Below are 13375 nucleotides of genomic sequence, written 5' to 3'. Positions count from 1 at the left end.
CATGTTAAGAAGATGGTCAAACAGAGAGGAAATCAGAGAAAATAGGCATCATGGTGATTTTACAGCAGATGCATTACAAGGAATCCTGTCGATGAATGCTCCTTCCTCACCAGCACCTGAGCCTGTTTAGGGATGTAATTTGAACTGTGACTGAAGGAGTGAGATGGTTCTCTTCCTGCGAAGGAATATTTTTTGTTTCAATACCCCGTACAGTAGGTGGCGGCAATACACCAATAAGTGTAGTATGCCACAAAGAAGAAGAAGAAGAAGAAGAAGAAGAAGAAGAAGAAGAAGAAGAAGAAGAAGAAGAAGAAGAAGAAGAAGAAGAAGAAGAAGAAGAAGAAGAAATAGGCAGAGTTTATGATTTGGGGCTGACATCTCCCCCAATGTAAAGTGAACATTCCTGTTATATGGTTAGCTCAACGCATTATCAGGGAAATTAATTAAATGAAAATGCACTCTGTGATGTAATTATGTTGATTCAGCGGTATGTGCATACATTTACCAATTCCCACAATAATCGAGCGTCTGATGCAATTACGCAACATTTATGTTCTGGGTTTTTGAGATTTGTGTGCGTGTCTGTGTGTTTGTAGTACAGTAGTATTGTACAGTATGCCAAGTGGCACCTAGGACCATGGACAATCTGTAAAATCTGGACATTGGCATTGTCTTTCTACCATGGCCCTGATAAGTATAAATAAGACCAGGCAGAAGGAATAGAGGAAGCCAAGGACTTAGCACTTCTCCAAGGCCTCCTGCACTGCTTTGTAAAATTTGAGATGGAGAAACAGAATACAGAAGTAGCCATGATTTATAGTGCATAGTAAACCCGTTGTGGTTTTTAAAGAAGGATGGAATCCATGTGTTCCTACACTCACTGATGAAGATGATACAGCATTCTTGCCATATGTTTGTGTTTTTTAAATTTGATTATGCTACCTTAGTGAGTTATTTTGTTTATTCACCTTAGTGAAATATACATTCATGCTCATCCTAGTGATCTTAGCAGCATCATTCTCCATTATCCGAAAGTAACTGACAAAATGGCAACATACAGTTGAAGTCGGAAGTTTACATACACTTAGGTTGTAGTCATTAAAACTTGTTTTTCAACCACTCCACAAATGTCTTGTTAACAAACTATAGTTTTGGCAAGTAGGTTAGGACATCTACTTTGTGCATGACACAAGTAATTTTTCCAACAATTGTTTACAGACATATTATTTCACTTATAATTCACTGTATCACAATTCCAGTGGGTCAGAAGTTTACAAACACTAAGTTGACTGTGCCTTTAAACAGCTTGGAAAATTCCAGAAAATTATGTCATGGCTTTAGAAGCTTCTAATAGGCTAATTGACATCATTTGAGTCAATTGGAGGTGTACCTGTGGATGTATTTCAAGGCTTACCTTCAAACTCAGTGCCTCTTTGCTTTACAACATGGGAAAATCAAAATAAATCAGCTAATATCTCAGAAAACAAATTGTAGACCTCCACAAGTCTGGTTCATCCTTGGGAGCAATTTATAAACGCCTGAAGGTACCACGTTCATCTGTACAAACAATAGTACGCAAGTATAAACACCATGGGACCACGCAGCCATCATACCGCTCAGGAAGGAGACACGTTCTGTCTCCTAGAGATGAACGTACTTTGGTGCAAAAAGTGCAAATCAATCCCAGAACAACAGCAAAGGACCTTGTGAAGATGCTGGAGGAAACAGGTACAAAAGTATCTATATCCACAGTAAAACGAGTCCTATATCGACATAACCTGAAAGGCCGCTCAGCAAGGAAGAAGCCACTGCTCCAAAACCGCCATAAAAAAGCCAGACTACGGTTTGCAACTGCACATGGGGACAAAGATCGTACTTTTTGCAGAAATGTCCTCTGGTCTGATGAAACAAAAATATAACTGTTTGGCCATAATGACCATCGTTATGTTTGGAGGAAAAAGGGGGTTCCTTGCAAGCCGAAGAACACCATCCCAACCGTGAAGCACGGGGGTGGCAGCATCATGCTGTGGGGGTGCTTTGCTGCAGGAGGGACTGGTGCACTTCACAAAATAGATGGCATCATGAGGAAGGGAAATTATGTGGATATATTGAAGCAACATCTCAAGACATCAGTCAGGAAGTTAAAGCTTGGTAGCAAATGGGTCTTCCAAATGAACAATGACCCCAAGCATACTTCCAAAGTTGTGGCAAAATGGCTTAAGGACAACAAAATCAAGGTATTGGAGTGGCCATCACAAAGCCCTGACCTCAATCCTATAGAAAATGTGTGGGCAGAACTGAAAAAGCGTGTGCGAGCAAGGAGGCCTACAAACCTGACTCAGTTACACCAGCTCTGCCAGAAGGAATGGGCCAAAATTCACCCAATTTATTGTGGGAAGCTTGTGGAATGTTACCCAAAACGTTTGACCCAAGTTAAATAATTTAAAGGCAATGCTACCAAATACTAATTGAGTGTATGTAAACTTCTGACCCACTGGGAATGTGATGAAAGAAATAAAAGATGAAATAAATTATTCTCTCTACTATTATTCTGACATTTCACATTCTTAAAATAAAGTGGTGATCCTAACAGGGAATTTTTACTAGGATTAAATGTCAGGAATTGTGAAAAACTGAGTTTAAATGTATTTGGCTAAGGTGTATGTAAACTATCGACTTCAACTGTAGCTAAAGAAAGCAGAAAACCTGTGTTTGTTGTACAGTATTGAGCAATATTCTGTGACAGTGAGTGATCAGGGAGTTGGTGACATAATTTGGCAGATTTCTATTAACTACACACCAGAAGTGTCCCAAATGGAGCTGGGCCTAGTTTGTTCAGTAAGGCAGCCAAGTGGCTGTTACTCAGAAGAATGTTACGTTTTTTTCTTTAGCACACTGTTTAGTAAAGTAAACATTCCTGTTATATGGTTAGGTCAAGGCATTATCAGGGAAATGAATTATTCAAATTAAAATGCACTCTGTGATGTAATTACGTTGATTCAGCGGTATGTGCATATATTTACCAATTCCCCCGATAACTTGTATTATAATGTATCCCCAAATTCCCCACTCAACCCTAATTGTCTCTGTTTCTTCATCTTCATTGCAGAGCTGAAAAAACAGAAGTATTAAGCGAAGACTTGCTACAGGTAAGACATGAGTCAAAATTACATTTTGTGTGTGTGTGTGTGCATGTGTGTGTTTGTGTGCTTATAAAAGCCTAATATAGGTCAAGGATATGCCTGTTTGCTATATGTGTGTGAACTGCAAGTAGGTACATACCTCTTTCCTGAATGCGATTCTCTAACCCTAAAACAGAGTATGCTATGTGTGAAATGGGTGTCGAATTACCCAGGGCAAAATTAATCAGCTATGGGAGACAAAGTCTGAACATTCCCTCTGATTTACTGAGGGAGCCTGGTTGCCGTCTCTGTTCAGCTATTTCATTCCAGTCCTTGCCACTCCTGTCGTTTGGCAAATGACAGGATTGGAATGTTATGTTAGCTAAAAAGACTGGTACCCAGACTAGGCTACTGGCTATAATTGCAACAGATTCATGAAGTCAATGGATGCGACATCAGTTCCACTGGATGGGTTTCGGATGAGTTTAGCTGTGTAGGGAACACTTGAAGAGCACACTTACTTGGCACACTTCAGATTACCTGTGTGTGTGTGTGTTTGTGTATCCGTGTCCGTCTGTAGAGAGATGCCCAGTTTAGTGAGCCCTGTCCTACTGTCTGTCCATCAGGTGGAGAAGCGGCTGGAGCTGGTCAAGCAGGTGTCCCACAGCACCCACAAGAAGCTGACCGCCTGTCTGCAGGGCCAACAGGGGGTGGATGTGGAGAAGAGATCTGTCAGATCGCCCTCGGTGAGTCTGCCAGTATTTTTTTCCTTTTTCCTTCTTGTAATGCTGACATTGAGATGACAGTAGAGTGTGGTACATGTTCTCCTGTTCTATGTCCTGTGTAGAAAAAGCTGCCCCTCACAACACTAGCACAATGTCTGGTGGAGGGAGCAGCAGTGTTGGGTGACGACTCACTATTGGGGTGAGTACACACAAACACACACACACACACACAAATACTCGAACACACACACAGTAATCTCCTTAATTACAGATTGATCATCTGCCACATCCGTCATAGGATTTTTAAAAGTGTGCTGACATGAAAGCATGGCAGTGTCACCCAGTGAACCAGGCCTGATTCATGATCATGGCACATGATCAACAGCAGAGCGATTATTACGGTCATTACAAGTGAAGACTGAGCTCCTGTCAACTTGATGACTTTATTGTATTGCATCAGCTAATTTTAACAGCATATAACACTTTTATCCATTATTGTGAAGGCGTGGACTTTGCCATAGTGATAGCACATACAGTAATATCACACAGTTTGTAGTGAAATTAGCTCTGGTCCTGTTTTGTGTTCTAATTGGCTATGTGCTATTTTCTCTGGCCTCTCATTGGCCGGTTGCAGGAAGATGCTGAAGCTGTGTGGCGAGACACAGGAGAAGATGGCTCTGGAGCTCATCCTGTTTGAGTTCACCATTGAGAGAGATGTGGTGGAACCCCTATACGAATTGGCAGAGGTACATAGACCATAACAACCATTATCTGCACCACAGTCATTAATTTATCTCACCTACAAAGCTACACAAGCTGTGAGAACATGATTCCTATGACAATGCCTGTCTGTCTCTATCCAATCTCTCACACTACAGAACAAACCAGAGTAAAGTGTCTTTGTTTCATGATGTGATTTCACTCAGGTGGAAATCCCCAACATCCAGAAACAAAGGAAACATTTAGCAAAACTGGTTTTGGACATGGACTCGGCACGCACAAGGTAAGAGCTGCTGACTGACAGTGTGTGTGGGTGTCTGTGTCAGTATGTGAAGAATCTGTGTGTGTCTTTCAAGGTGTTTTTTTGTGTATCTGTGTGTGAAAATGATTTGTGATTTGCCTGTGTTTCCAAACAGGGAGAAACTCAATCCCCTGTGAACTGACCTCTTTACAGCATTCCACATGAATGTCACTGTTTGATTGCCAATACTGTACAGTGAAGATCTAGGCATGGCCACATTCTCCACCCCTCAAATACTCACCTCAACATACCCCTTCACCTTAATATACTCCTCACTTTGGCTTGGCTACTCTATGGATCTTCTTTCCTGATCTGGATTTCCTTTTACAGTGTCGCTCCACTGCCATTCCTGTATTCAGGGCTGTGGCTCAGGGATAGACAGTGCAACCACAGCCTCTGTCTCTGTGCTGAGTCTGACCTCTACATATTACGCACACATTAGGGGCCATGACATTGGGAAATGTAATGTATTTTCCTCACAGAGCTCCTGCAGTTTCTTCTGCTGACACAAATGTGTGCCAAGTATGTGTCTAAGAGGTCTGGGGGACGGACGGACAGACAGACAGACAGACAGACAGACAGACAGACAGACAGACAGACAGACTGACAGACAGACAGACAGACAGACAGACAGACAGACTGACAGACAGACTGACAGACTGACAGACTGACAGACTGACAGACTGACAGACTGGGAAGTGAACAAGTGCACACTTAGGGCATAAGGATAGAGAATTGGGATGCAGCGGATGTCTATATGTTTGCATAGGATGTGTAACCCCCCTCTTTTTTCCCTCCACCCCTCAGGTTCCACCAGTCCTCCAAATCCGGTATGTCCAGCAACGTGCAGCCAGGGGCCAAGGGCGAGCACCTCAGGGAAGAGATGGAAGAAGCAGCCAATCGAATGGAGATCTGTCGAGTCAGTCTACATCTCCTTTTCCTCGCTCTCGTTCTCTTTCTAACGCTCCTCAAGATGTTTTCTCTGAAATCGCTGTGTATTTTCTGAAGTTATCCTTTTGTATTTTTCCAGGATCAATTATCAGCAGACATGTACAATTTTGTGGCCAAAGAAATTGACTATGCAAGCTACTTTCAGACAGTAAGGACTGAACGGTCTCTCTCTAATAGCATTCACTCTGTCTTCATTGAGGTAATGCAGGGACATAGAAAATACACTAATCTCTCTCCCTCTCTCTCTATTTCCCCCTCTCTCTATCTCTCTTTCTCTCTCTGTTTCTCTCTCTGTATCTAACTGTTTCTCTTTCTTTCTTTCTCTCTCTCTCGCTCTCTCTCTTTTTCTCTGTCTCTTTTTCTCTGTCTCTTTTTCTCTTTTTCTCTGTCTCTTTTTCTCTGTCTCTTTTTCTCTGTCTCTGTCTCTGTCTCTGTCTCTGTCTCTGTCTCTGTCTCTGTCTCTCTCTCTCTAGTTGATAGAGGTGCAGGCAGAGTACCACAGGAAGTCGTTAGAGCTCCTCCAGAATATTCTGCCTCAGATCAAAGCCCACCAGGGTGAGTATGTCTGCCCAGCACCCAGCACCCAGCTCCCAGTGCCCACCCGGCCCTCACTCATTATTACACACATATTATGCCATTTCTGTCCTCCTTCAACCCTGCAGTAGGAGCACTGGTGCACATCTTCTCTATATTCATCAGGGTTGGGGTCAATTCCATTTCAATTTAGTCCGTTCTGGAGATTAATAGAAATTCCATTTGTGAATTTGAATTTGAAAAGGGCCATTTCTTTTTTAATGAAGACGTTTCAATTCATGAATGGAATTTCAATTAACTCACAGTCTTTCTGTAGTTTAAATGGAACTGAACCCAACCCTGATATTCACAATGCACCCATATCCATGGTTGCAGTATGCTTTTTGTTACCTTTTTATATATAATTTATAGTCAATACTGACTGCTCAGAGGCTATAGTGTGTATGAGGCAACCTTAGTAATAACCTGATTAACCTGCTGACTGTGTAACCTTGGTGCTGTGTGTGTTGTGGTTGACAGAGACCTGGGTGGAGAAGCCGTGCTATGGGAAACCCTTAGAGGAGCACCTAACCCTCAGCGGGCGGGATATTGCCTTCCCCATCGAAGCCTGTGTCACCATGCTGCTGGAGTGTGGCATGCAGGAAGAGGTCAGTGTGTATTCCACACTAGTGACAACATACTGATTAGCCTAACCTCCTGTGTCCCTGTCCCATTCCAGGGCCTGTTCAGAGTAGCGCCCTCGGCCTCCAAACTGAAGAAGCTCAAGGCGTCTCTAGACTGTGGGGTGATGGACATACAGGAGTACTCTGCAGACCCTCATGCCATCGCAGGTGAGTTGGCAACCCAACCTCCCAAATAACTCACTTCCTTTCACTCTGCAGTATATTATCATGCCAACTGACATTGTCATGGAGATCGTCCCGAAACCTGCCCCTAGTCTGTTCGGGTTATCAAAGGCTCCCTGTCAACCGAAAAACTTCAACTTAGGTCTTATACATAGCCTTATTATGATCCTGGCTGTGTGAGAATCTGACTATAGGAGCGCGTGAATACACAGACCCTGAGTGAGCCTTGAAAAGCATCCTCTCTGAATCCTTTTCCATGTTCATTTCTAATGATTCCATGTTAACCAGGGTGATACACAGAACCAGCACCAAAAGGAAAGCCTATTTGCGACCCTCTCCTGCGGGGAGAGTAGTGCCAATGCGGATTCATGTCCCACGTCACCCACTCTAAACACATCAGAATCAAGTCAACAGCATAGCGCTTTCTAACAAAGCTAATAAAAAATGTTAATGTTTTCATTGTCACATACAGGTGCAGTGAAATGTGTTGTTTTACAGGGTCAGCTGTAGTAAAGATGCTCCCTGGAGGGATTCAAACCGCTTTGCATTTAATGTGTTTATCTAGTGCAGATAGACACACACACCGGCATGCCTACACAAACATACACTCTACACACAGAATGGTGGCACAACTGTTGTGGTTTCCTCTGTACCATCATAATGCAAGGGATATCTTGTCCACAAGTCCTGGTTCATCCTTCCCATACAGTACATCCCCAGGGGAAATAGTTGCAGTAGAGACATACAGTGCCTTGCAAAAGTATTCATCCCCCTTTGTGTTTTTCCTATTTTTTTGCATTACAACCTGTCATTTAAATTGATTTTTATTGGGATTTACAGTTTTTCTCCATTGGTTTGGCTCATTTCTTGAAACAGAAATTACATTCTCAAAACTCTAAGATCATTTGGCAAAACAGTCTTACAGTTCAGCACAACACTATAGCTCACTTGCAAAAGCTCATATCTCTCCTAAAACTGTTCACTCATGCTTCAAAACTAAATTCCTTTCCCATATAAGGAGTCAGTGCCACGAAAATGGCAAAGATCCTTCTCAATTGCTTTGGCTCATTTCTTGAAACAGACCGGACGTTCTCAACACTCTTGGTGCTTTAGCCAAAATAACGTGGATGGTTCGGCACAACACCATGGTTCACCTGCAAAAGCTCATACCTCTCCCAAAACAGTTCACGCATGTGTCAAAACTAAATTTCCTTCTCATTTAAACAGTCAGTGCCCCCAAAATGCTTCGTCCCTTTGGCATTGTGTAAGCACTGCAAGTCAAAATGTTTAGATGTTTTGTCACTATGGCAGAGGACCATTGAAATATCCCTCATGTCCACCTTTCAGTCTTAGCCCAGTCCTTCATTGACAATGGTTACTGTACTGTTTTTTGTCTAGCTAACAGAATACAATTGTGTATAAAACTGAAAAAAATAAATAGGATTTTAGGGTAAGAGTAGCCTCCAAGGTTTGACATCACACATTGCACTCATACTGCCAAGGAAATTGTAACCATTATCATTCACACACATAAAGTAACTTCCATCAGAGTAAAAAGAAAATGTATACAGCATAATATACTGTAATATAAACACACAAACAAAAAACAATGAAAATTATATGCAGCCTACAGTGCTGTAAATAAAGCTGGAGTTTCACAACTAACAGTTCTTCACTGGTCGCTGTCCTCACCCTCCTGGCCATCCACACGCTGCTGTCTGTCTGGCCACAGATTCTCGTCCACATCACAGCGTATATTCTCCCTTGCGATGCAACGAGGGAAGAAACGGCGTGCATGTCGCAACCATCCCCTACACTGATCTGCTGTAATATCCTCACACGCAGCGTCCATTGCATGGAGCAGGGACCTCTGATCTTGAGCCCGATGCTCATACACTCTCCACCTCCAAGCGGAGAAATACTCCTCAATAGGATTGAGGAAAGGAGAGTAAGGTGGTAGGAACACCATGACCATCCTTGGATGAGTAGTGAACCAGGCCCTGATGAGCGGGCCACGGTGGAAATTCACATTGTCCCATACAATGACATATTGTGGTAGGTGAGGCCCTACGAGACCGCTCTCATTTTCAGGGATCAAATCAACATGAAGGTGGTCCAAGAAGATGAGGAGCTTCTGTGTATTGTATGGGCCAAGACTGGGGATGTGAGTGGCCACACCATTCTCCGATATGGCAGCACACATAGTTATATTGCCCCCTCGCTGGCCTGGGACATCCACCATGGCCCGGTGGCCAATAATATTACGGCCATGTCTTCGGCCCTTGGCCAGGTTGAAGCCAGCTTCATCCACAAACACGAGGATGTGATGGGTCTCGTTTCCTTCCAATGCCATTATTCTCTACAATAGCGTAAAAAAAGAAAACATCAAATCAGTCATACAGAAGAGTCATACACTACAGTTACAGACAATTACATAGGAATGTTCTATGTTCTCCACAAGTTCAATATACTACTGGCCACTACTCCAGTGGTTCCAAACCTGGGGTACATGTACCCCTATGCAGAGGTACTACAGGGGGTATTTGACAGAAAGGGGAGGGGGGAAATCATCAATGACTAGACTTACTGAAATGTTACAGTAAAACCCACAGTATTAGATAGATTTACATGGGAGGCACTAATTGCAGCTCTTTGACCCCTTTTCTTATTGTATGTTATATTCTTCAAAATAAGGATTATAATGATAATTGCATCATACAGTAAGCTGCAGTTTTTAGGCGAAATGTTGAAGTCAGATAAATCAAATACTTCCATACCTGGATTACCTGGATACACAAATCAGGTAAAGTGGGTACTGAAGCCAAAAAAGTTTGGGAACCACTGCTTAATTGTAAAAATGTTATAATGATGGACAACCAGTAACTGACTTACATGTACATACTGGTACCGCAGCTCTTTCACTCTATCAGAGTTCCTCTCAAATGGTACCCTGTAAATTTGCTTCATTGTCATCTGATGCTTCTTCAATATCCGGTCTATTGTGGAGATGCTTATAGAGTTGACATTTTGGAATATGGCATTGTCTTGTAGGATTGCAGCGCGGATCTGTCTCAATGTGATGGCATTATTTGCCATCACCATGTTACAGATCTCTTGTTCTTGTTGTTCATTGAGAAGTTTTCCTCTGCCACCTGTGCAAGGTTGTCGTCCAATCCTAGATATAGAAGTCAAAGGACAACACTCCATTCGTAATGTATACCTTATGTATTCCTTACAGAATGAGTTACCTATGTAATTGTATTGTTGTTTTACTTACAGTAACTTTACCACAATTCTAATGCATCACTGCACAGTGACTGGAATACTACTGTAAACTGTATCATCAATACTGTAGAAAATAAACTATTCCATAGTTTATTTTCTCCAATGTTTTTCTTGTCATTTTTAGTATCATAACATCCCATTGAGGTAAGATATTACTGTAGGCCTATCACACACACACACTAAATGAATAGGTAAATATGTAAATAAATATATTTCTTGCTCTATGCACAGTGTCCTGTCCTATACAACATATAATTCCATCATTGACTGACTACATACCTGTTTTCCCTGCGAAAGGTTTGGATGATGGAGGAGACTGTTGAGCGAGGCACATTAGGCTGCACTCGGCGACCTGCCTCCGCCATTGTGAGGCCATGGTTGATGACATGGTCTATAATTGTGGCCCGAATTTCATCCGGGACAGCATGGTGTCTTCGTGCTCCTCGGCCTCTTCCCCCTATTCCACCACCACGCACCCTTACTCCTCCTCCTCCTCTTCTTCTTCCTCTTCCTCGAGCAGGCAGTTGCCCTTGTTCATTTACTTGGCCAGGTGCCTCCATGTTCAGAAATTGTACTGGTCCTGCATGGTCAAGCTCTTTACATACATGTTTGGCAGCATTCACAGTCATGGACAGCACCTGTCAGGTAACTAAACATACTGTTTGATTGGTCATCTGAGATGTGTGAAACTCCTCCTTCGTTAGTCAAGTTCTAGTTTCACCTGACTGTCAATTGCTGTAATAAATTTATCAAATGTTCCAAGGGATTCATATATGGTATTCATGGTATTATGTTCTTGACTAATTTTGACAATTGAACAGACTATTGTGCATGTGATGACTTATACAATGAAATGACGCTGACACGTTTTGGAGCGAACAACCATTAGACTGAGAATCAACAATCAGTTTAGATCAACAAGATCTATTCACTTGGAAATTGTGCTAAATGTAGGCTACCTGTACTTAATCATTTGCAAAGATGTACTGAGACATTGAGACATGTACTTAGACATTTGCAATTTGATTAAATGAATGAGAAATTCAATTCTGTTGTGAACAATTGCCAAGTGGTTTGGAGGTTTGTCCATGTAGTTTTGAGAATGTAATTTCTGTTTCAAGAAATGAGCCAAACCAATGGAGAAAAACTGTAATGTAATGGACATACACAAAATAGTCCAAATTGGTGAAGTGAAATGAAAAAAATAACTTGTTTAAAAAAATTCAAAAAAATTAATAACGGAAAAGTGGTGCGTGCATATGTATTCACCCCCTTTGCTATGAAGCCCCTAAATAAGATCTGGTGCAACCAATTACCTCCAGAAGTCACATAATGAGTTAAATAAAGTCCACCTGTGTGCAATCTAAGTGTCACATGATCTGTCACATGATCTGAGTATATATACACCTGTTCTGAAAGGCCCTAGAGTCTGCAACACCACTAAGCAAGCGGCACCACCAAGCAAGCGGCACCATGAAGACCAAGGAGCTCTCCAAACAGGTCAGGGACACAGTTGTGGAGAAGTAAAGATCAGGGTTGGGTTATACAAAAATATCAGAAACTTTGAACATCCCATGGAGCACCATTAAATCCATGATAAAAAAATGGAAAGAATATGGCACCACAACAAACCTGCCAAGAGAGGGCCGCCCACCAAAACTCACGGACCAGGCAAAGAGGGCATTAATCAGAGCGGCAACAAAGAGACCAAAGATAACCCTGAAGGAACTACAAAGCTCCACAGATGAGATTGGGGTATCTGTCAATAGGACCACTTTAAGCCGTACACTCCACAGAGCTGGGCTTTACGGAAGAGTGGCCAGAAAAAAGCCATTGCTTAAAGAAAAAAATAAGCAAACAAAAGCCATGTGGGAGACTCCCCAAACATATGGAAGAAGGTACTCTGGTCAGATGAGACTGAAATTGAGCTTTTTGGCCATCAAGGAAAACGCTATGTCTGGCGCAACACCTCTCATCACCCTGAGAACACCATTCCTACAGTGAAGCATGGTGGTGGCAGCATCATGCTGTGGGGATGTTTTTCATCGGAAGGGACTGGGAAACTGGTCAGAATTGAAGGAATGATGGATGGCGCTAAATACAGGGAAATTCTTGAGGGAAACCTGTTTCAGTCTTCCAGAGAATTGAGACTGGGACGGAGGTTCACCTTCCAGCAGTACAATAACCCTAAGCATACTGCTAAAGCAACACTCGAGTGGTTTAAGGGGAAACATTTAAATTTCTTGGAATGGCCTAGTCAAAGCCCAGACTGCAATCCAATTGAGAATCTGTGGTATGACTTAAAGATTGCTGTACACCAGCGGAACCCATCCAACTTGAAGGAGCTGGAGCAGTTTTGCCTTGAAGAATGGGCAAAAATCCCAGTGGCTAGATGTGCCAAGCTTATAGAGACATACCCCAAGAGACTTGCAGCTGTAATTGCTGCAAAAGGTGGCTCTACAAAGTATTGACTTTGGGGGGTGAATAGTTATGCACACTATAGTTTTCTGTTTTTTTGTGTTATTTGTTTTTTTGCATCTTCAAAGTGGTAGGCATGTTGTGTAATTGAAATGATACAAACCCTCAAAAAAATATATTTTAATTCCAGGTTGTAAGGCAACAAAATAGGAAATAGGGGGTGGGGTGAATACTTTCGCAAGCCACTGTACACACTCTCTCCCTCCCCCTCCTTTCTCCATCTTTCTGTGTCTGTGTGTTTTATGAAGTGTTTCATCCCTAGGTACTGATGTCTTTAGGCCTACACCGTAGCCGTTTTACCATTTCTTACTCTCTTACTTCAAGCTCTCCCTCTCATTTTCAGCACACACACCACCCTCATCCTCTCTGTTTATCCATCTTTCTTTCACTCACCCTCCTATTGTCTCATCCCAA

The 13375-nt window shown here is 42.3% G+C and overlaps 1 protein-coding gene across 1 annotated transcript in view; it reads left to right on the top strand.

Annotated features, from left to right (window-relative positions):
- Positions 1 to 13375, top strand: part of LOC311100991 (rho GTPase-activating protein 44-like) — a 127731-nt gene that overhangs the window by 102852 nt on the left and 11504 nt on the right. The window contains exons 2-11 of the mRNA XM_084141998.1: positions 3110 to 3149; positions 3749 to 3868; positions 3970 to 4046; positions 4482 to 4593; positions 4774 to 4850; positions 5676 to 5787; positions 5899 to 5967; positions 6293 to 6374; positions 6873 to 7000; positions 7072 to 7183. Coding sequence (XP_083998124.1) covers positions 3110 to 3149; positions 3749 to 3868; positions 3970 to 4046; positions 4482 to 4593; positions 4774 to 4850; positions 5676 to 5787; positions 5899 to 5967; positions 6293 to 6374; positions 6873 to 7000; positions 7072 to 7183 — 929 coding nt within the window. The remainder of the gene's footprint in view (positions 1 to 3109; positions 3150 to 3748; positions 3869 to 3969; positions 4047 to 4481; positions 4594 to 4773; positions 4851 to 5675; positions 5788 to 5898; positions 5968 to 6292; positions 6375 to 6872; positions 7001 to 7071; positions 7184 to 13375) is intronic.

This window comes from Coregonus lavaretus (assembly GCF_964263955.1).
Source record: "Coregonus lavaretus genome assembly, chromosome: 25".
NCBI classification, from domain to species: domain Eukaryota; kingdom Metazoa; phylum Chordata; class Actinopteri; order Salmoniformes; family Salmonidae; genus Coregonus; species Coregonus lavaretus.
This window is presented reverse-complemented; position numbering and strand designations above follow the sequence as displayed.